General features: G+C 42.5%; 1 protein-coding gene across 1 annotated transcript; it reads left to right on the top strand.

The window, feature by feature from the left end:
* Positions 1–4058: 4058 nt before the first annotated feature.
* Positions 4059–23326, top strand: CAV1 (caveolin 1). Its single transcript, XM_064422332.1, has 3 exons — positions 4059–4249; positions 4936–5100; positions 20979–23326. Exons 1-3 carry the CDS (start codon positions 4220–4222, stop codon positions 21318–21320), a joined length of 537 nt encoding a protein of 178 aa, XP_064278402.1. The 5' UTR covers positions 4059–4219; the 3' UTR covers positions 21321–23326.
* The last annotated feature ends 1255 nt before the right edge of the window (positions 23327–24581 follow it).

Raw genomic sequence — 24581 nt, 5'->3', positions numbered from 1 at the left:
TGTCTCAGCTCAATACGAGCTGCCTTTTCACCCCATGTACCTGATTTTGCTTTTATATTTTACACTATTAAAGCTATCACAATGATACACTATCAGCTAGGGTTTACCAGGCAATGCTTAGGTAGAGAAGCAGAGTGACAAAAAACCCATCCTGCATAAGCCTTAAGGAGTGAGTATTCAAGTCCCATTAATGACACAAGTTCTCATAGTCTGATATTTTCTATAAAACACATGAACATTTAATGATACGGTAGAACTGGAAGAATGGTACAGAACAGCAGTGACATAGACCACTATTCATGATCCAGCTCAGTTTTCAAGGTATCTGATACTGCAAAGGGTATCAAAAGAGGGACTTGGTTTGCACCGGCTCTTGCAGAATTAAAGCTTTCATCTATTTGCCTCTCCATTCAAGGCAGTTACAAGCTATCTAGATAAAGAGCTACAGGGGCTAGCTCTAATAAAAGATATACACACCTACTACAGGATTGAGATGAGAAACAGTAATGCATTTTGATCCAAAACTGTAATCCCTGCCCAGCTGCCACCCACCAGGAACATGTCTGAACTCAGAAGGCACCTCCCTTTCCCATAACCCCCCACAACAATACCTGCAGTTTTACTTTTGTCATGCCCAGAACTGCCCTTATTCGAGCAGCTTGGCATCTTACTCACATATAAGCCCAGTCAGAACCCCAAAAGAAGGGGCCTTAGACTCCTCAAAATATACTTAACTGCCTGTCAGCAGAATAAGGTACTTCCCAAAATACACTTTCCCAGGAGTAAGTCATAATGCAGTGGCACACCTCAGGCAAAAATTGATTTCAGGTTTCTCAGGTGTTGGTTTGAGTCTTCTAGCCCTTAGGCTATTGTGAAATGTTTTATGGCAGCATCACTTTCACATAAAATGAAATCACTCCTGTCTAGAGGTTGTGAGAAGGAAGGAATGTGAGAAGAGCTATCCATTTCTCCTGGTATAACTAATCCTTGGATTCAAGGCACAAACAGGCCAAATACCAAATGTGTACGTGAAGCTGCAGCCCTGTATACTGGGGCCAGGAGAACCTATCTCTATGGAAAAATTCTGATCTAGTGACTTATATTTTAAAATACAGAAACCCTCCAGAGAGTGGGGACAGGATGACCACCGTGAATCCTCCAGGACTGCACATCTTTAAATAATGACATAAGGAAAACATTGGCCTGGTTTATCCTATCCTAATGCTTGTTATCATGTAACATGGTGAGAACTCTAGCATGACTGCTAAAAATTCAATACCAACAGTTTTGGCAGCTAAGGCTTTCATCCAGCAAAACATACAAAACTGCTCATAAAATGATGTAGTTAAGCAGTTCTGCAGGAACAGAAGGCACACAAAAAAGCACTGATCTTTCACTCCTAAGCCTCAGGTTTTTAAGTGCTCTGCATACAGCAGGCTGCTCATGGACAGCCTCTGTTACCTGACAGCCTTGTTGGTGTTGAAACAACACATGAAGGAAGCATAAAGGAAAGTTTCCCAGGGCTGATTTTGATCTTGCTGACACTGGAATATATCAGAGTATTGCTAATACCATAACTGGAATAACTACACAAGCTTAAAATGAAAAGGGGGGTGAGGAGTGGAGGAAGAAGGAATGTTTGATACCAGACAAAGACACTCAGTGAGCAGTCATCCACATCCAGTTCAGTTTCATGACTCATTTTCTGACAGTTTTTGAGGGATTTTGCCCAATCTTTTTTTTTTTCCCCTACTGGTTTCTGGGAATCCTACCCATAACAAAACTTTTCCTCCCCTCAAAATAGATAAAATAAATCACAAATTGCACATCCTTTGCTCCAGGTTTAGAGCAAGTTTTCAACTGAGGTAATCCTGACACTTGAAATTTCAGTTAAAGCAAGATTTTGGAGCAATAAAAACTTTTTAAATTAGGCATGAAATGCCTAAGGCTGGTGTGATGAAGAAAGGCAGTGAGGTGGCCAACCAAGGTGGCGTGTAGTCCTGCTTAGCAACTGACCTGAGCTAAGCTCCATGAGAAGACTGGGTGGCATTTCCAAGGCCAACTTGGGTTTCTACAATTTCTGGTAATTTCTGGCCACCCCTGGATAATCCATTCATGGTAACTGAGAAGGGGAATGGAGCCTTTGCACTTTCAGAAGATTTCTGCAGGCCTTCACCTGGCCCTTTTCCACTGAGCTATTACTCTTCCTCTGAGTGTAACAGGAGATCCTTGCAGAGCTCCTGTGTGCATCCATGGCAGGTCTCTGGCTGTTGAGTTGGTGTGCATTTATCATACAGCAGTGCTGGAGGCAGTGGGCCATGGCTCCATCCCTCTCCATCTCTGCAGATGTAACTTACTCTTACTGCTTGGTAGTAGCCATGCCTTTTTCTGAGTAGGCTGTCTTCTTGGTATTCCAGCTCAAGAAAGCACCACTAATGTTTGTTTCACTTTGCATGCAGCCTATTCTGGAATTCATCTCATAAAACTTAAAAATTCCACCAGTTTATGATATTATTCTAGCTGCAGTAGTGTTATGTGATTCAGAAATATTTTTAAAGGGACTATGGTTCTGAGAAACTATTGCAGGATCAATTCAGCATTTCAAATTGACAAGTATCTCTCTTATTTCTCTTTTTTAAAAGTAATTCTTGAGATACAGAGTCATATTGAATGATGGATCAAAATGTTCTGATTCATGTGGAGGACAGTGACTAATTGAAAAATTTTCCTAGATATGAAAACAAAGAACTGTCTTGCAGTTTTTTTCAGATGGATAGAAAAATTGCAGAGTCTGTGTCCTTCAATACACTCATTTGGCTCCATATTCACACTCAAAAACTTGGACAGGCAAAAATATTCTAATGATGGCTTAAGTGAATTATTGCATCAATAAAAATGTTACTTTTAAAAATTACAACTAACTTGGAAAGTTGGAAATCTTCCATCCAAGGCATTTGTTCTAAAGTTTATGAGCAATATAAAGTAAAGAAAGTTGACTGCTAACTGCTCTATCAGCAACACACATCCATGTGGACTGCATTTTCAACAGGTGCAGTTATTTACATCTGTGGTGTCTACATCCATCTTAGCCAGGGGCTTCTTCAAGGTCATTTCTCTGTTGAAGGGCCAAAGCCAAATATACTGTAGTTAGGAATTTTCTACTTCTGTTGCTGCAATTCTGTGCTAAATGGCATAAAACTAAGGTCACAGTTTTTCTGTTAATGTTATAAATCTTTCACCATAGTCTGATTTCCTAACACAAAACTAATGGCTGCAAACTCATGCACACAAAAAAGTGAAATATACATTTTTAAATGTATAGTGATGCTGCAACCTTAACCTGAGCCATCTTGAATGCAGTGATGAATTTTTATATTTATACCGTTTACACCTACATATGCCCCTGAGCTTACAAAAAACGTTGAGAACAGAGCATGGCAAGACGGTGTCACACCATTCCCCTTTAAAAGTTAATCCCAGTGGTTAAATATGCATGGCAGACATGCATGGATCAATCTCCTCTCAGGAAAAATAGAGCAGTGTTAAAGTGCAGAACTGTTAAATATTTGCATAGTTTTGAAATGAACCAGTTGAGAAAAATCTCTTTTTCTTCATCCCAAGGATATCCAAGTTTCCACAATTGTTCCTGGAGCAGCGATGCTTCTGTGTAAACTCTTGTCAATGCCGGGAGGGGGGAGCCCGGCAAACGCCTCGCTCGCTCTGGACTGGACTTGAACACAAGTAAAGTTTTCCATCTCCTCACCGCTTCCTTGCCCCCCCCCCCCCCCCTTCTTGCCCAGGTGGCTCTGCCGCAGCAGCCACCGTCGCCCCGGCACCCAGCGGCGGGGACCCACTGGCGGGGGTCGTGGGCAGCCGGGACAGGGCGGACGGGACCCTTTCCCTCTCCCTGCCGAGCCCCTGTGTCCGCACGGCGTGCCCCAGGCATCCGGGACCGGCTCCGCCAGCTCCCAGGTTGCCGGGGCAGGGCTATTTTCCCCTCCCACCCCCGGCGGCTCCCGGCCGCCCTGCCGTGTGCGGGGCCGTACCGCGCTGTCATCCACCCCGGCCGGAGGCAGGCAGCCGCCCTGGCCAGCGGCCAGCCCTCCTCGCAGCTACCTCCCCCGGCCGGCCGCTCCGCAGAGCGGAGTCTTCCTGCCTGCGGTCCTGCAAGTCACGGGCAAAGTAACTCGCTGCAGAGCCGTCAGCAGCCCGCGGCAGCATGTCCGGCACCAAATACGTGGACTCGGAGGTAGGAGCACCGGGGCATGGGGCCGGGATGCTGCCCCGCCGCCTGCAGCGGCTCGGACCCCAGGCTCCCTGAGCCGTCGGAGGAGCGGGGCGAGGGGCGGCTCGGCGGCAGCAGCGCGGGCGGCCGGGCACCTGCGGGCAGGGACGGCGGGTCCGGGGGAGCCGGGGCGCAGGGAGGAGGGCTGCTGGCTGCCGTGCGGGAAGAGCGGTGTATGGAGAGCTCTACAGCGAGAGCACCGGGATGGAGAGGGTACGGTGATGGCCATGCATGAAGGGCGGTATAGGGAGAGGGGCAAGTACACTGAGGGCAGGGCGGTGCGGGCGCCGTGCTCAGGTCGGCGCAGCGGGGGCGGTAGGGCCAGGGCGGTGTGGGCAGGGCGCTGCGAGGAGAGCCCCGGACGCTCCCTCTGTGCCCGCGGGGCCACGCCAGCGCCCACCCCGCCGAGGGGCCGCTCGCCCCGCCCGGGGCAACGCCGCGGGGCCGGGGCCGCCTGGCGGCGGGAGCGGGACCGGCGCCGGGCACGGCGGGGGTGTGGTGTGCGCCCGCGGCCGCGGTTAAATAGCCGGGCGAGGGCCGCCCCGCAGCCTGCATCCCGCTGCCCGCGGGCCCCGGGGCCGCCTCCCCAGCCCGCCCTCCCCGCCTCGCTGGGCTCTCCCCTCCCGCCCGCGCTCCCTCTGCTCCCGCAGGGCTTTCTGTACACGGCGCCCGTCCGGGAGCAGGGCAACATCTACAAGCCCAACAACAAGATGATGGCAGATGAGCTGAGCGAGAAGGCGGTGCACGACGTGCACACCAAAGAGATCGACCTGGTCAACCGAGACCCCAAGCACCTCAACGACGACGTGGTTAAGGTGAGGGGCCGAGGCGGGGCGTGGCGGGGGGCGATACCAAGCGCTGCCGAGCAGGATACGCGGGCACTGTCAGGGCGTTGATGCCCGCGAACCACCTGCTGCAGGAGGGAGCGGGCCAGGGGCTGACCGGTTTTTTGGTTTTTTTAAAGAAAAGGCGGAGTGGGCAGGAGAGGGCGGGCAGCAGCCAGGGCAGCCCTGCGGAGCCCCTCGCTCGGGTGCGCGGCGGGGCTGGCCCTGTCTCGGGCCGCGCCGGGCTGGGGGGCCGCGGCCGGAGGGGGTCCCGCCGCGGGCTGTGCCCGCAGCCCGCTCTGCAGCCGGGACGTCCCGCCCGGGGAGCGGGGGATGAGTTGCGTGACCTTGTGTAACACCGTCGGAAGGATTTTCCTTCCCCGAGGCACGCACGGAGGCAGGGCGGGGAGATGTCACAAGCCAGATCGCCCTCCCTAAGCCTGGCGGGTGCAAAATCGGAGATTCTGGTGGCGCTTGGATTTGTGTCCTTGTTCTGTTTTGTTCTCTTTGGTGTTTTTCCTTCCTTTCAAAAGATGATAAGCTAAGCAAAATCTAACTGTGCCCTTGCCTAGATTTTTTGCTTGGGCTTATAAATCATTTTGACTGTTTTGACAAGTCAGGGTCGATGGAGATTTTTGCTTGAAGTCACTTTGGTCAGAAATATTACAGAGATATGTTTTCTTGTAGAAAAAGAATTTATACAGACAAATTTGTACAACCCACGTGTGTTACGAACGAGAGTGTTTGAGATCACTTAAAAAATCATTGGCAAGGGTGTGAGCAAAAGTCAGATTTAATATTAAGTGGCAAAGCATGACAAGTTCATTGGCAAGATTCACTCTACTACTTACAGGACAGCCAAGGCACAAGGGAAAACAAGCAACAACAAAACCAAACAAAATCCAGGGAATCCAAACAGAAATGAACTGAGAACTGTCTAGGGGTGTGTGTGTGTGTGTGCACTTAGGGGTATGTGTGTGACAAAAGACAGTGTGGGCAAGGATAAAAAGGAACAGGGCCTGAAAGCTTAACAACATTCCAACTTAACAGTAATTAACTTATACCTTAAGCCTAACAATTTAACATAGGAAGAGCACTTATACCTAACTTTTAGCCTAAATTTAATTTATGACTAAACCTAACCTTAGCAATTTACTGAGAATAACATTGAAGAGCATTTAACCTAATTTGTGACTTTGAAGTTAGCAACTCAGCAGAAGAACAACACTTAGCAACACTTAGCTTATAACTTATGTTTAACAACTTACCAAAAGAACAATACTTAATAGCATTTAAGTAAGTTTATAACTATAACCTAACCTTACTCGCTAGCCTAACTAACTCAGATACCCAAGGTACTTAGACATCTAAGAAAGCAGTATTTCTCCCAGATTTGCTGTAGCATATGTGCAGGGACATGCACACAGACAGGAAGAGTCAGTGCAAGCAAGGTGCCTGTGAAAAATTCCCCCTAGAGATCAATGAAATACTCACTTTGGATGCTTTTGCACTTCCCAATGGACAAAGGATTGGGCCTTGAGGAGTCTGCATATTGGCCCAGGATGCAGCTTGTTTCAGTGGTCCTCCACACATGAGACTCTGAGAGGCATCTCACTCAGAGGGAGGTTGCTGGTGGTAGTTTGCTGCAGTCCAGGAGAGCTCAAAGGGCTCCAATTTGGGCTGCTGTTTATAGGCTTGCAAGAGAGGGGGATTTAGACATAACAATGTTTCATTCTGGCCGCAGTTTGGGTCTGCACTTTCTCCGAAGGTGTGAGAGCAGGAATGTTGTGCCATTCGGGCAGGAGGAATATTTTCCAAGGGTGTTCATAAGGAAAACAGCACCTTGTTAGCAATTCCTGGGAGCAGGCAGTGTTTCTGGTAAGCTTGAAAAGAGCTGAGCCCAGGTGGTGTTTCCAAAGCCAAGGTCTAACAAGCATTCCTCAGATCACACTGCAGCCCGGAACGATGGAGAGGGAAACACACCGCTGCAATGTGAAAATTGAGGATGCTGTCATCTGGGTTTGTCAGACCCTAGGAAAAATGGGAGCTGCCCAGTTGTAGTGGGTGACTAAGCCACTAAGTGGCTTGCTTAGTGAACTTAGTGGCTAGCAGTGTGTGCGATTCACCACGTTTGTTGCAATGAAGACCGTTATTGAAAAAGAAAAATCCTGTATTGTTTCCAGAGAAGCAAGAGGGTGAACTCTGGATCCTGAATATGTATCTGTAAAATGATTCATGCTATGTGCAGACAATTTAAGAAGGTCATGAGTAAATTCAATTTGCAGACTTCAACACAATTTGAAGGTGCTGAATATGACAAGCCATGGTCATATTTCTGGATCCATGCTAAGAATTATCACAGCAGCCTGTGTCTTTAAGGAGCCATATAAAAATGAAAAGGCATTAAATTGTTACTTGTTTAGAAAAAATAATCAGTGTACCTAATGGTACAAAACTGCCTTAAAAATGGATGATTTTAAAAAGGAGAGAGCAATTCTTTTTTCTTCTACCCATGGAGGAGCAGCTGAGTAGACAGGGAATGCCAGAGCTCATGAACAGCACTGCATCACAGTTTACTGCATATGTCAACAGGAGAAGTCCCCAAAGCAACCAAACCTTCTGAGGATGAGTCATTGCTCCCAAGCAAGTCAGAATTCTGGTGTCCACAACCTAACCTAATGAAAGAAAGACCCTGACGGGAAAAGAGGGAGACCACTGACAGAAAAAAAAAAATACCACAACACAAAATCATTATGGGCTTAAAAGAAGCTGAAACCTACAAAGCCTATCCTGCCCTCTCTGCCTCCCATAGAGAAAAAGATTAAGAAAGTTTGTTACATTCCGTCTTCTAAAATAAACTTGGTGAATATAGGAATGGGAAAAACAAGCTTTTCAGTTTGTCCTTTTGAAATAATTGTGGTTCAACACATTCACCGAAAAACTGCAAACAGCCAGAATACCAGTACTGCCTCCATGTCAGCAAGTGAGCTCCTGGTAGTGAAGATAGTCACATCAAGACATAGGAATATACCAAAATGAATTTGATGTTGAGCAGACACGATCCATTTTACATTGTAAAAACAGCAGTGTATACAAAATAGTATTGTAAATTAACATTTTCTGTTTTGTTACAAGGATAAATAAGAATAACTTTTATTTTAAGTATTTCATAGATAGACCAACCTGCAGAGTAGAGAGAGGATTTTTGCCACAATTTGCATGTTATGGACCACAGGGTTCAGATTCAGTCTATTAGACATAGCAATAAAATTCACACCCAGTACCTAGGGGACAGGCTTGCATTGGGGTGAAAATACACAGATTCAGTCCCTGCCTTAGCCATCAGTCTGTAGTCCCCTTCTGACATGCATCTGCCATTCTTACTTTGGCTGTAAAACTTCCAGGCAGAGTGTTAAACTAACTGAAGGAGACCGCAGTCTTAAGTACTGAAAGTCAGAGGAAAAAAAAGTGTAGGAGTCCTGTAATGCCAGAAGTATGGCTCAGGCTGAGCTCAATTTTGTTTAAAGCCATTGCACTTTTATCAATTCAGAACTTTCTGCTTTTTACCTGCTATTTTGTGCATTTCTTGCCACTTGACTATGAGGCACAACAGCATGGAAACTGGGGACAAATCAGTCAGCCATGAAATAGAAATGATTAGACAGAGGATGAGGAATCTGCTCTGTAAGCAGCTCTCTAAAAGGCCTCAGTGTTGTCTGTATTCAAATACTTCCCATAGCACATTTAAAAAATAACCTTCTCTTGTGAGAAGCAAGAGGCACGTTCCCTTGATTTGCAGCACAGGGCATCTGCCCAGCTTCCCCTGCAGCAGATGTGTGGTGCAGGCAGCCTTAGGGTGGGGATCCAGGCAAGGGGCAGAAACCCAGTCAAGATCCTTCTATGAAAACTAGACACGTGGAGCAGCTTTGCATCAAAGCTGTTGGTGACTTTGCTTATGATTTGTTTTTGAATTAAGTACAAAGTGGAAGCTTAGTGCTGGCAGGTTTCCAGAAAAATGGGGCAAATGACTGGATTTCTGTTCAGAGAGGGATGTGAAGAAGGCCTTATGGAAGCTGAGGTATGCAGACAGTGGAAGTAACAGCTCTGAACAGCAGGAGGCACAAACTAGTAAAAATCAATAGAATTTCCTTTTTTCCCCAAGTTTTTCAGTGGAGAGCAGAAAGGAAAGATTTTCTTCCTCATACAACTGTCCTCATACATCACCTAGACAGTGGGACAACGTGCATTAGTGGTTCCATTCCTTCATGCACTGGCTTGTGAAGGTGGCTAGTCAGGCAGGGGGCAAGGAGGGAATCCAGTAAGGGAGAAACAGCCTCTGTGCATGTGGGCTCTCCAGGAGTCATGCTGGTGATTATACAGGTGGTTGGCCATAGTTTTATCTGTTTCATGTCATTCACTGGACAGTTCTGCTCTTAGACTTGTGTCCTGCAGGTTTTATTTGTGATGAGACAAAACAAACAGGGTGGAAAGCTTATTGCTTTTTTCTCTCATTCATTCCCCAATGACCCAGGACTCACATGAAGGTGCCTGAAGTTCAGGCTTTACTTTTCTTTTTCCCAACATAGTATTTGTGTTTTTCAGAGTACGACTAAATTGCAGCCTTCGAGTTTTAGAGTTCAAACTTTCTCAACGTATCTGTGGTCAAGTCTGCACAGAGTTTACTGAATTTGGGAAACAGGAGGGAGGGAGCCAGCTCTCCTACAGCTTATTCTTCTCACCAACTTCTTGCTCCTTGCTGAGAATGGGAACGGACGTTGCAGCCAACCCTACAAAGTCTAATTCTCACTTTTACTAGTGAGGACCAACTGTGCAGTTGTCACATCTGCAGCCAGCTTACCATTTTTTCCTACAGTGATGTGCCAGGAAGAAAGGCCTGTGGCTGGTCTAGCATCTAGAACATAATTATTATTTTGTTTCAAACAAGTGGTGTCTATCTGCTGTTGGTTGTATAGGAGTCCTTTGCTCTGGAACAAAAAAATCTAGTACTTGGCTGCAGATGTGAGGATGCAGAGCTTTTGTACCAAGTTTCAGAAAGTTCCGTATTAATGTCTTCCACTTAAAACTAATGCAGTTGAGAGCAATTCAGCTTACTGCAAGGAAAAGTCTGGAATTTTTAGTCAGATGTTGACAAATACTGTAATACCCTTATGTACTCATTAGGGAGGAAAGTATTACTCAGGCATGCTTTTACAGCTATTTACAATTTCTGCCTCATAATAAAAAGAGAGGGTTTTTCAAAAGCACTTTACGTTTTATGTAATTTTTCATTATTAAGGTCCCTCCCTGTTGTACTGAGCACAGTCTAAGATGCACAGAGAGATGACTGGTCAGAGCACTTCCCATCCCCACACCTGAGAACCTCCTGGAAGGAAAGCAGGTCTCACCCCATGCTGTTTTTGAATGGGAGACCTAAGGTGGGCTGTCACTCAGATGTGACAACAAATGTCAACCTGAGAGGAACACAGTTCTGCTCTTCCACATAGTAAAATGAGAGAAAAACAAAGCCCAATCAGGTGCTATTTCTGAAATAAGCAATTAAATGAAATTTAGTGCAGAACCTCTACTTTTAGAAATTGTTAAAAGTCACAAGAACATAGATAAATGTTTAAGTTTAAAAACGTCCATGTAAGTACATAGATACACGAAAATATGTGTGTATGTGTTCTAATCCAAGCTTGTCACCTGGGCTCTTGCTCTTGGCAGTGACCAAAGTGTGATGGCCCTGGAGGCAGATTCACATCACAGTGTTTAACCACAGGACAGGAGAAGCAATGCTCTCAGAGGGCATGCTTCTCTCAATTGCTGATACTCGTAGCTTAGACAGGACACCTTACTTGTGCAAAACAACTAATTACACTAAATGGTTCTGTAACACGGTGTCCTATTAACAAGCTATGGGATTTAGATTTAAAATACAAGCAAATTCAAATGTTTGACTTTGGCTGACCACATGATTCAATTCTGTTTCAAATATTTCTTCCAAGGCTTCTCTAGGAGTATGGGATAAAAAACTTGAGTCATTATGAATGCCAGTTTATACAAGGTCTGAGTGAGGTTTGAAGAGTTCTGAAAAATAGTTTTCTTGCACATCAATCAGGAGTTCTCAGACATGGAATTTCTGAATGTCCATGAGAGTACAGCTAATAATGGCATCTGTTCTAATGAAAGCTTCTTTCTCAAAAAACTGTGTTCACATTTAAACTCATGGTATTATTAAAGCCTTATGCACAGCCTTCTTGCTTGGCATGATGAACATGACTCATAACTCCACAGAAAAATCTGATGGCCATGGAGACAGAGCAAATGATTCAGCATGGCTGTTTCTTTTGTTAGAATTTATTGGAAACTATCTCAGATTCAAAAGAGGCAAATACTTTTCAATTCTGGTAATTTCAACAGAATTTGGATCATATGTTTGAAAATATTAAGAACAATTTGAATAGATTGTGGAATTTTTAGCCCATTATGTGGATAGAAACACTTGTCTTCTTGCATAGAGTATGGATATCTAAAACAAACAAAAATATTGAAATGTAAAACTCTCCAAGGGAAAAATGGGATAATTATGTACAGTGGAATGGTGCACCAATGAGGTCCCTAGGGAGGAAATTTTATCTTGGTTGTATTTGAGGCAACAGAAAGAAGAAAATACAAATGAACTTGGGTGATTGTGAAACACTTATGATCTCTGTAAAACTGAAGACAGATATAATTTTAAACTGAGATAAATTTGTATTTCCCACAGCTCTCAAATACCCTTCTCCTAAACACCAGGATGAAGTCTATATCAGTAACTGATTTTCTGAGCTTTTTGATCTAGAACTACCATATTTATTTGCTAGACAAATGGCAGTTATAAAACCCATCTTGGACTTTAAAAGGGTTGTTTATTTTGAACATGAAAGAGAAGTTATGCCATTGAATTTCATTTGATTTATTGGGGAGGCAGGTTTTACGCCATTAGTCTCTTTATATTTTCATTACAGATTTCTTAGGAAAATGTATTTTGATGCAAAAATATTTCTAAATTTTTTAATTTTTAAAAATTGAAAAAGTTTCAAAAAAATTTGAACTTTATGCAGTATCATTCTTGTCAGAAATTGTTACCAGATTAGCAATCAAAAAATAATAATTTAAGTGCCACTGTTCCATTTTAATGAGCTCATTAATTGATAAAATATGATTTTATTCAAGATGTAGGAGTTGTGCTCTAGATGTAAGTGGGGCTGTACAAGGGTGGAGTTTGTAGTTAAACAAATAGGAACTGATAAATTCAACTTCATAGATAAGAAGTGAGAAGACATTCTCACAGCTGAAGGTGAAAGCATCACATTCTCTGTCCAAACTCCTGCTGTGCTGAATTTATATTCTGAGTTCCAAAAAAAGCCTAAGGGAGTCTCATAGATGGATTGCAACATTTCCTCCTTCAACTTTGAAATCCCTTCTTGGAATTCAAACAGATGCTACAAAAAAGAATCAGTTTTCCTCAAGATCCGGGATCTCCCATAGAGCTCAGCCATAAGATCATCAACTGTTTTATGAAGTCCAAGTTCAAGTATCATAGAAAGGTTTGGATTGGAAGGGACCTTAAAGATCATCCAGTTCCAGCCCCTGGCATGGGCTGGGATGCCACTCACTAGATCAGGTTGCACAAAGCCTCCTCATCCCAGCCTTGAACATTTCCAGGGATGGGGCATCCGCAGTTCCACTGCCTCTCCTAGGAATTTCTTCCTAATATCTAATCTAAACCTACTCTGTTTCAGTTTGAAGCCATTCCTCCTTGTCCTGTCACTACATGCCCTTGTGAAAAGTCCCTCTATAGCCCCCTTTATTTACTACTCCAAGTCTCTTCAGGCTGAACAAGCACAGGTCTCTCAGCCTGTCTTCACAGAGGGTGTGCTCCAGCCCTCTAATCATCTTTTTATCTCTCCTCTGGACTTGCTCCAACAGGCCCGTGTTCTCATCTTGGAGGCCCCAGAGCTGGACACAGCACTCAGGTGGGGTCTCATGAGAGCACAGTGGGAGAGCCACCTTCCTCAGCCTGTTTCTTTTGATGCAGCCCAGGGTGCTGTCAGCTTTCTGGGCTGCAAGCCAGATCCTACTGAGCTGCTCATCAGCCAACATCCCCAAGTCCTTCTCTGCAGGGCTGCTCTCAATCTAGTTACCACCCAGCCTGTATTTGTGCTCGGGACTGCCCTGGTACAGGTGTAGGACCTTTCGCTTGGCCTTGTTGAACTTCATGAGGCTTACAGGTGCCTAGCTCTCAAGCCTGTCAAGGCATCCCTTCCTCCAGAGTGTCAGCCTCACCACACAGCCTGGTGTCATTGCAAGCTTGCACTCAGTCCCATTGCTGTTCTCACACAGTTTATAACAGGAGCAGAACTATAAAATATATTGATTTTCATGAAACACTAAAAAATTTTCTTAAATTTAAGGATCAGCAACTTAAGCTCTTCCATAATAAGGACAACCTCCTAATAGTACAAATGCAGGCATAAGTTTCTTTTTAAAGGGAAAGAGGCAGCTGGGCATCACTGCATCACTGTCAGCAATAGGCATGGTTCAGGTAGAAATGAGAGGAAAAGGTGAAAACATAATCAAGAGTCTCCTCTCCTTAGATTTCTATAAAGAGAAAAAAGTGGTTTCCAGCTCTAAAACAACCTCCAAGTGTCCCTGTCTCTCCATGCACTACTAGATAGTCTGAGGTCACTACATTTCCACTTCTCATTAGTGCCTAAATTTAGTAATGATAAAGTTAGACCAAGTTCTAAAAAGTTATGCTTAATAGCAGTTTATTACCTTAATAGTATATAAGCATACAATAATAAAATAGTAATCTGTCATATTTATATTTATTAAATATAATTTAAAATATAACATCAGTTTACACAATGTTTTTTATTAAGGCTTTTGGATTCAGTTTAACTCCAGCCACCAGTGAAATAAAAGAAAAAATTTCTATGTTTAGTGTAGTCAAAACTTCACACTGGTGTTCATGCTCGTAAATATACCTCTTTAAACATACAGATGGACAGACGTACGTGGATATACATAAAGGTATTAGGATTCTTTGCTAAAATAGCTGTGTCAATCAAGGAACTGTGGAATATGAACCAAATAATAAAAAGAAAGAAAGCTTCTTAAGCGTTTCTCTTTGGGAAAGCTGCAATAACCTCCCAGCAGCCCAGTTTCCAGGGAGGAAAACAGTAATTTTATTTTCTGACTTCTTACTCCAACAACATCAAGACATTTGTCAAAGAACTAGCTGACATGGTATCCCCACTTGCACAGGAAGATCTGCTCTCTGCAACACAGCAAAGCTTTCCTTGAGACTGCTTGTCTTTCCTTCTGCCAGCCTGTGTTGGAACAGGAGAGGCATGTGCTTTAGGAAGAGCTCTCTGGAGAAGAGCTGGTGGCTACAGTGCTGACCCATTGGCATCAATCACAGTTTTCTCACGACTACTTCCACAGGTTTTGGTGAGCCTGCCCATCTGATGAAGCAAAGGCCACCAGCAGGGCTTTTCTGGTATGTAATCAGCACAGGCAGGGAGCAGGACATTGTTCTCTCAGTAAATAGAAGCACTTTTTTTTTCTTTTTTCTATGATTTTCAGTTTGTGAAATGGTGATCTGCAATTACCATTTGCCATGGCATCATTTACACATTTTCATAATACATTTGGGTATTTGTTGTGCATGCAGTAGGAGTAACTCCTGACCAGACTGGTTTTCTTCTTTGGCTAGAAGAGTGCAGTCCTTCAATTCCACTTTCCAACATGAATATCCTTGTTTGTTAAAGCATTGTTTGCTTTTCTGGCATACTCTGTAGCACTCAGGAAAGATTCACTGTTTCCATTAAGAGATCTGCCAGCAGAACACTTTTCTTGCCATACTGTGGAAAGCAGGCACAGGGAGACAGGAAAGGTAGAGGAAATTCACTGGTCAGTTTGTGCAAGTAACTGGGGTGCTTGCTTGTTTAGGCTTTCGTTCACTTGGGAAACACTTGTTTGTAATTTTTCTGCACTCAACAAGCCTTACACAACAGCTCTGATCGTAGCCATCTGCAGTCATGGCATCTTTTTTTTTTTTTTTTTTTTTTTTTTTTTGCAAAGAAGCAACTGTTGTGCCTTGTGATCTGGCCAGTCCCCAGAAGAGCAGTGTGCTCTGAAGACAGAGTTTGAGGTTGACAGGCAAAGCCTAATCATGCTGCAGCCCAGCCTGGGGGGACTCTTGGGGTTCCCTTGTTAGATGCTTGCCACCAATACCAAGATTCAAGGTGATTTCTTTTCTTGTGAGGGAACAAAACACTGCTAGATGCACACGTTTTGTAGTCCCACTTTTGCTTGAGGTTTCCCTAAATACTGTGGAACAGAATGAGTTTTTGCTTTAGTAAACACCTGAGATCATGTAATGTTTGCTGTTGAGACCTGATTGGTGAGGAAGTAGACTATCTAGGAATCGTGAAGCTCCATGTGTTCAGGAACAAAGTGCCAGCTTTCCTACATAGCTACAGGCTTGCCAGATGGAGATAACACAGCGCTCTTAAAAGGGTGAGTGAGTCTTTGGGTGTCTGGGAGGGAAGGGAGAAGAGCAACTTTCTCCTGTAAGTCCCAACAACTCCTGTCCTCTTCCCTGCAGATTCAGTAGAAACAATATAAACTTTTTCATCATTTTGTCTTAAACTGTGGCAGCAGTCAGGACAAGCAGTCAAGACAAGCATATGTAGTAATGTGATATTCCAAAGGATCAAGGAAACACATAAATGCTTAACTGGCATCAGTGATTTAACAGAAAGGTTGTGAGTTTATTGCTTGAAATTTTTTTCAGCTGCTGTGATAGCTTTCTTCTCCAGGCACTGTAACTGGGAATTTTTAAGTTCCAAATAGTATGTGTAAGTGCTAAGATAATAATAATCTCATATGCTCACACATTTTCTTATTTTTAATAATACACATCACAGCCTTCTCCAACATAAGAACAGTGTTGCATCTGTCCTTAACATCACCTCCCTAACGTGACCCATGCTATATAAAGGCTTGTCATTTTGTAATATTTTATGCATTCTCTTATGGTAATGTTTCTTTAAAGAACATTGGATATATTTGGTAATTTTACAAATTGCATTTATTACAACAGAAAAAAAACCAAAACATATTTGCCTCATGCCTTGCAAGGACATGATTTAATACAGTGAAACAGTATTACACTTATGGTCTTGAAATCAGAGAAAACCTGTTTAAAAACAGCCCAGGGTAAGCAGTAAAGATAGTTTCCACACTCTGGGCATAAAAACATAAAGAAAACTAGCTTATGACTCTTTTTTTGTGTACATTCAGCCTGGTCTGGCAGAGCACATAAGCATATTGACATCAATGGGACAATTCACATTTTTCATGTTGTGTGCATATAAGTGTTCTGCCTGCCTGGACATATTAATGATCAATCAATAGAGATACAGTAAGGGTCTAAGCCGCCTCTTACTGACTCCAAGGGATATTGAAAGCACACCAAAATGTAGGCATTATCAGCACTTGTTTGGGTTCCTCTGGAGTGGAATAGGGGTGGTGCCTGGTTATGTGAACTGTGTGCTGTGAGCACAGTGGCAGCATGCAGCTACCGCACACAAAGGTATGAATTGTGATAGTTACAGTCACAGAAATGTGGGTCAAAGCCTGATGCTGGTGGTCTAAATATTTCTTTTTTTCTGACAGACCAAGCACAGTAAGTTTTTCTATATAATGAATATCACAAACCTCAAAGAACAAATCTTTGAGAAGCACGGTGGTATGTAGGTGATTTGAGCCTGGCATTTAATATACCTTTCCAACCAGCTAGCTTCTGATTCATAGGGACTTGAAGTGACAAGGTCAGCAGGTCAACTGGTTTCATACATGTAACATGTATTATTGAGTCAGATGATAACTTCACACTGCTACGTTTTTTGATTAATAGTTCTGCTCTTTAAATAGATATTTTCCCTCTCTTGTAAATAAATCTTGTAAATAAATCCCATACCATTTCCCTTTCTTGTAAATAAATCTATTTTAGAATCAAAGCAGGTTCCTCAGTTTCCTGATAGAAGTTTAATAAACATGTGCAGAGCAAAAGAAGCTGCATTAATTCTCATAGCAGAATCAGACAAAAGCTTCAAGCAATGTAAAAACTGGCTTTACCAAACTGAATAGTAGGAAACAAAGAATAGCTGAAGTCAGGAAGTGCATTGTAGGCATGGAGCAGGAGTTGATAGTGTTTAATAGTTTAGTCTGAAACAGAAGGCTAGAGCGAGTTATTAGCATCCTTTAGAGGGTCAAACCAAATTTCCTGTACTTCTCTGGTGTCACAAGTGAATGTGCACGTATTTTCACTAGCTTGGCAACTGCCTCAGTGTGATTTCACAGCACATCCTGACAGTTCTGAAGGAACAAACTACACAAGGAGCATGCAAGCTACTAAACAAGACCTGTGCACAACCTAAGGAAACCTTTATGTAGATACAATGAGAGTTCACAGATCTACATGCACATGATGCTATGACAAAAGTAATCTTGAGAACCATACCCTAAAAATGTTGTCTTATACTTGCAAGACAATTAGATTCATTACCAGAAATGACAGCGTCTTTCTTCTGCAGGATCATATTTCTGGGCACTTCTCTTTCTCCTGTCAGTCCTATTTTTACTTTACTCACTTCAGTTGGACACCCTTTATCAGTCTGATGACACTCACCGTCAGTGAGTGCTACTGAACTGAAAACCAGAGGAGAGTAGTAGGAGGGACTGAGGAGGGACTGAGTAATCTGAGTGATGTAAGTGCAATCTATAGCAAAGCAAAATGCATCCAGCCACCTGTTCCTCCTGCGGCCTGTGGAGAACTGATCCCTACAAGTCAAAATCAGGATCCTTCATGGGAGTGGTTTACTGCAGGAAGAAGCTGAGTGATATCTCAGTTCCTGCAGCATAAGGACTTATCTGTACTGCTTGAAGAGTGACTAAATAGTGTTTCCCAGGCAGTATTCAGTTAGCACATGAGTAGAAGAGCCCAGATTACCTCAACTCTTTGCCTGTCTTTATTTAGATATTGCTGCAGGTAAGTCTGGTTTTGGACAGCCCTGCAGAGGTTGACGTGCCAGGCGTAGCTGGACTTTCTTGGCATGTACACAGTGTTCTTACGTTTCATAATGTTCTTACAGTTCTTGGGAAGATAACAGCTTCATTTTAACACTGTATTCAGCTACGAGTTTCAGTTGCCAGGCCATTTTTGTCTTTTCACTCACAAGTTCCCCTGTTCAAACTGGAGTAATGTGAAATGGAATTTGAGGAGTAACGAAGTGGGCAGACACAGTAGTGCAACATCAGCTTCCATTCCTAAGGGCCGTCTCTTCTACTTCTCTGCATTGTTAGAAACATTCTGAGAGCTGTTGAAATTGCTCCAAGAAGCTAATCTCTTGATAATGACTGGTGTAGTGAATACATCGCTATTATCTCACAGACAGATTCATTCCTGAGTACTTTTAGGACAACAGTGTATGACTTGAGCTGGGAAATTGTGACCAAAGATATATCATAAATGTTCTAATATTGGTATCATCTCCTGGAAGGAGTACAGGGCTGTCCATCTGGAAATGGTATATGCTATGATTCTTCTGTCAGCTCCTCAGCTCTCCACGAACATTTTGTTGAACACAACAGGCGAAAAATATTAGTTACTGAGAATCACAATTACAGAAAGTTTACTATTTGATTTGAAAACCAGTGAGTTTATTGGCTTCCTTTTTCCATTTAATTACAAGGAATTACTTTGAAAGTAATCAAATTATGGGCCAATTTTATATATTTTAAAAATTCTAGAAAATTCACATTAAACTTCAGCTTCATTTTGCTAGCCAAAAAAAAAGGAATTCCTGATAAAAATAAGTCTCATTTGGCTAAAATAAAGATGCAACCATGAAAAGGCTGATGGAGCTCAATTAAAACTTTTTTTCCTTATGAGATCTAATACTTCCCTATCAGCCAGTTGAAATAACACAAGATGGCATTTCCACTACAACTGAAATGAATAAAAAGACTTCAGATATCACATTGACAAGCCCTCGATGCTTTGAACCTCTGTGATGGCTGTGTTACCTTTGCCAAGGATTACAACGTCAGCTGGTGGGAAGCATGCAATAAATTTACTAAAGTTTTAAAATAAGAGGGCTATGCTGAACCATGTAGCCTTTATGTAGTAATATTTTTTGAGAAGCAGCTTTTTTTTTACTGTCATCATCCTGGGTTTTGCCACCATATGGATATTTTTATTAACTGATTTCAAGGAAAATTTTGATAAAAAGCCAAGAACACCCATTCACTTTGAAAACGGGCTAACATGAGATGTGGCTACAATTAAAAGTTTGCTTTTGAATAGCTGCAGAAGCAGATTGCATGTCTGCTTGCTTATGTATTCTAAAAAGAAAATCTACTCTGCCAGTGCAGGGTCTGACATAGGTTTCTGTGGAGATCAAGTGTCAACTCAAATTCTGCCTTTAGGTGTGATGGTGATGATGACAATGAACATCCATCCCAAAGAATGACTTTCAGATCACTAGAACCCAGTTCAGAGTAGCAGAAAAAGAGGAGGTTTATAATTTGCATGACAGGATGTCTAGAGAGAAGCACTGACGGAGAGAGTAAGGTGAATATGTTCAATTATGCCAGCCTGGTGTTAGGCATTCAAGGTGTTGGATATCACAGATAATTCAGAAATTTCTTCTCAAGGACTTACCAGCCATTCACGTAGATTGCACCTAGACTGTACACTTTTGCTTTGTAATTATCTTTTTTCTTTAAGAAGCTGGAAAGTCCAGTGATATTATAATATTTGTCCCTTTGCTAGTAACTTATGTCTGGAGGTGATAAAAATTTCATCAGGAGAGAAGAACGAGTGCTTTTCAATTGTTATGTACATTTTAGACTAAAATAAGTGACTGCGAGCCTTTTCTTACAGTATAAGCAGTATTTATGCAGAGTATATGTATATTCACCTTCTTCCAGCATGCTAAGGTACAATTTCAGAGTTTCTGAGGCTGCTGGCCCCTGTCATACTTACCTTGCACCTGTAAATCTTCACTTTTGGCAGCATTATTATCTCACTTCAGGATCCAGTCCCAGGAATGCAATTTTTTTTTTTGTCTTTCATCTGACTTAAACAGTCATTTATTTCCTTGCAGAGGAATAGTGTTGTGATGTTCTCTTTCCTGCTGTTTGCAGTGCCTATACAATTGATTGTGCTGACTAAATTAAATATCCTGCATTGTGGGTTATGTCAAACACGTCTGTGTGACATGGAGCTGAACCATCATTGCAATTCTGTTAATTTTCTTATAGAAATGTTATGACAATTAAGCTTCCTGAACAGGTCAGTATTTCAACAGAGAGTGCTAAAATATGCCTGTTGGAATGCACTGCTTCCTTGGGTGACTTTTTGAATGATTATGAATAGTCAAAACTATGAAATACGATTTTATTCACCTGTTTTGTTCCTTAAGTAGACCAGAAGAGCACTGCATACCTTAGGGCTGTAGGAGATGAGGAAAATGTATTCCATTTTGTGGAAAACTCCACCTAGAAGTTAGATGTCTAATTTTGAGCTAATCATTGAGGCTCCCTGGTAGTCACTGGGTAAAGGTTACTGAAGATTCATGACTTAAATCATGGGTTGTAATATTGTAATAGGTTGAATCACGTGGGGGTGTAGGAAGTACGTGCTTCGTGTTTTCTTGCCGGGGACCACAGCTCTCCAGGAAAGGTGTTTCTGGAATACACCCTTGATGTGAATGTCTGACTGACCTGACTTTTTGTGTTCTTTGCTGTAGATCGATTTTGAAGATGTGATTGCTGAGCCAGAGGGAACACACAGCTTTGATGGGATTTGGAAGGCCAGTTTTACCACCTTCACTGTAACGAAATACTGGTTTTATCGTTTACTGTCAGCAATCTTTGGCATTCCTATGGCTCTCATCTGGGGCATCTACTTTGCCATTTTGTCATTCCTGCACATCTGGGCGGTGGTGCCGTGCATAAGGAGCTACCTGATTGAGATCCAGTGCATTAGCCGTGTCTATTCCATCTGCATCCACACGTTCTGCGACCCGCTCTTTGAGGCCATAGGCAAAGTGTTCAGCAGCATCCGAGCCACAGTACGGAAAGAGATCTGAGGGACAATTCAAGGAGAGCCATCAGCCTAGGAAGGGGGTGAAGGTTTTGTGTTTTTTGGAGTGTTTTGGTGCCAGTTTTGTGTTTCCCAAAGCAACATACAGCAACTGGTGGTGGACTGGCCCAAAACAAAGAATCACTTGCTCCATTTCTTTTTCTACTGTTCATTCTTACTGGATTACTTGCCTTTTTATTTTTTTTCCTTTCTTTTGCCTTCTCCCCCCGCCCCCACCTCCCAGCTTTGGTCTGCGTTTTAAACTAACCTTAAAGGGCTATTCTTCCATGCCAGCTGCATAATATTTTGCTGGCTGTTCAATCCAGAGATTGAAGTGTTGTTGGATGCCTTTTTATCTTACCCTTCATTCCTTGTGAGATAAATCCACAGTGATACTGAAGAATGACAAAAATGCTTTCCAATGCTATAAAGCCATTCATTTTATTGTGGCTAAAGAGCGCAGAGCTATCACAGCAGAATGAACGTGACCAGCTGGCAGGTTTTAGCAGAATGTTCTTTTTCAATTGGATTGTCAGTTGACTGCAGCTATTTACAGTTGTGGTCAGATATTGTGCAGTATGATAAATTAGTTAAGTAAACATATTACTGAACAAGCATATGTCCTGAAAATTTAACATTTTGTCAGGCTGGAGACATTGACGTGTGAGAGCTTTGGTCGGTGCCTTTCTGTCTCATTCTGTCTTGGAAGTTTGCATCCAGTCATTTCTCAACCTTTTCTAGGATTGCAGACACAAACTGCAGTTGAGAGCTAAAACTGGTCATTACAGAAATGTTTTCCTGACTGTGACTTATGACACATCCCTTAGCAAGCATTTAGGTGCTTATCTCAATGGCATCTGGGATATTTTTGCAAAGTATTAATATAAATGCATATCACAGAGATAATCCTGAGTTAAAAGGAAAATGAAGGAGTGCAAAACAAGCCACAGGAGGCCAGGGAGGAGCTGCCCCTGCGAGAAACTTTTCTACAGCTTTCAAAACTTCCCTATCAGCAGAGGTCAGCCTGCCACTAGCACACAGATTGTTTTCAGGATGCTTTGCTGAGTCTAAATTATCCATCACAAGAGATGCTTTAGAATCTTCACATTTGTGTGTTGCTTTGTTCATTTTTAGCTGAGCTGCCACATCAGGAAGTCTTAAACAGAGGGTGTTGTGTGAAACTATCATGTTGCAAAGTGGAAGGCTTCACTAGTGGGGCCTTTGCGACATGTTCTGATGCTGTGACCTGCAAGAGCTTTTTGCCCCCATGATAGTACTGTGTTCAGAGATGCTCTCTGCATCCTCATTGGTTTGTGTGAAGCATTTGTAAAAATAGCTGTGAGGCTAATCAGCTTTATTGTAAACCAAGCTGGGGTCTGAGCCTGCTCCAGCTGGAATCTCTAGCAAACCAGTTTTTGACATGCAGGAGTGCAAAATTCACCCCTTGGGATGAACATGGAGCTGTCTGGTACACCTACAGCTTTTTTATTTAGCGCTGATATTTCACATATTGCCTTACCTAACATGGAAGTGCCTTCCACTCTGTTTCTGCCAAAGCATTGAAAACTTTAGGAAATGCTGCGTTTTTAAGTGGGGGTGGGGGAGGAAAAATGTGGGCGGGAGAGGGTGCACAAAAATTTACAAAGCTATTAACTACTTTTTGCATTTAAAACAGACACTGGTATGGATATAGTTTTATGTTTTTCTATGTACATAATGAAGAGTGTACTATTATAGATTTTTTTTCAGTATTAAAAACAACCAAGATTGTAAGCAAGAAATATTTTATCTTTTCATGAGGAAAATCACTCCAAAGAAAACCTTCTTGATTTACCATATAAACTGTATATCCTGAAAGATGTCTGTTCACTTAGATTTCTTAGTCCCTAATCCAAATACATTGCTGATCCAAACATTTACATTATTATTATAAGCTTACAGATATAACTGACACCTTTTTTTAAAAATTCTGCATGTACATTAAAGACTACAATAAAAAGATGCTTAATGGTAGATCCTGTCTGACTTCTTTTTCCTTGAAAGTCATGTGGACAAAAATTGTTTAAAGCTTTCTTTGTCAGTCCAGTAGAAACAGGATTTTTCCTAATAAAAGCTCATTAGCCTTAGGATTTAATGTATGGAAATAGGGGAATGACAGCTTTTATTCAGTCATGTATGGACGTAACTTGTGACAGGACAGTTCATTTCTATGGGTTTTCTGCACAATACCTGTCACGCTGTTACAGAAAAGCCCAACAAACACGCTATTATGAATGGTCTACAAATCTGTTAACTGTATTTTAATGTTCAAATGGCAGATACCAAATAATTGTAGTCCATCATATCTTTTCCAATAGCAGAATGGTTTATCAGCAGCACTCAATAGGCTAGTGGTAGCAAATAATATGTTGAATTGGACTATGTTAGAAAATGTAAAACATTTTAAAAGTAAAAGGGAGGTTGTAATGTGAAAGAAAAGCAAATACACCTTCAGTATCCAAAAACGTCTTGCTTTTGCAAAGAGCCTGATATATTCAGGCTTACCTGTTTGTAATACATGACTCCAAGACTCTTCATGGGAGAGATGTGCAGATTCACATTATGACTGCACTGTCCCTGGCGCTTCGCTGAGCCGTGGTCACGGGGCTGGGCTGTGGGTCTCGTACCCATGCTCCTGCCATAAAACTTAGGCCATAGCCAAGATGCACCCCATAGCAAGATCCAGGTTTGTCACGTAGAGGGTTAGACATTAGGTGTTGGACAGTGGCAATTCTTGGCAATTTCTTGGCTTGGCTGTAAATGTGACAGCCTCACTCTGCTAGATACAAGTCAGTATCATAAACTGCCTCAACACCTGTGCATTCAGGTGGGCTCAAAATAGCTTTCCCTCTTACCAGAAAACTTTTGTGGCTGTCATTGGTCACTCTTCTCATCCTCTGAGTCACCAGTTCTTAGATTTTGCCATGTAGTTTGAGCTCTGTTTCCTGAGAGAAAGTGTGGGAGAGCTGGGCACTTTAAACAAGGTGGAGTACCCAAGTACTGAGAGCATGTGAGCTGTCTGGCTGTGTGGTTGATCCGTCTGAATTTGACTGAGAACTAAATACAGAACATTTCTTTAAAATATACTTATTGAAATGTAGTTGCAACAAAATACAAAGACAAACCTTGGGCTTTTAGTAATGATGGAGAATTTCCATATCTGCCCCCAAGTTACCTTTTAACCCTCACTAAGGTCTAACTGGAGCTCTTCTTTGTTAACTTGTTTGCT

This window comes from Passer domesticus, chromosome 5 (assembly GCF_036417665.1).
Source record: "Passer domesticus isolate bPasDom1 chromosome 5, bPasDom1.hap1, whole genome shotgun sequence".
Taxonomy (NCBI): Eukaryota; Metazoa; Chordata; class Aves; order Passeriformes; family Passeridae; genus Passer; species Passer domesticus.
Note: the sequence above shows the minus strand (reverse complement) of the source record. Positions and strands in the feature narration are given on the sequence as shown.

Excerpts from the sequence above, each read along its gene's own strand:
- CAV1 (XM_064422332.1), top strand. The coding sequence starts at position 4,220 with ATGTCCGGCACCAAATACGTGGACTCGGAG. Across the intron at positions 4,250-4,935 it reads CCAAATACGTGGACTCGGAG|GGCTTTCTGTACACGGCGCC; the intron begins GTAGGAGCACCG and ends CTGCTCCCGCAG. Across the intron at positions 5,101-20,978 it reads TCAACGACGACGTGGTTAAG|ATCGATTTTGAAGATGTGAT; the intron begins GTGAGGGGCCGA and ends TCTTTGCTGTAG.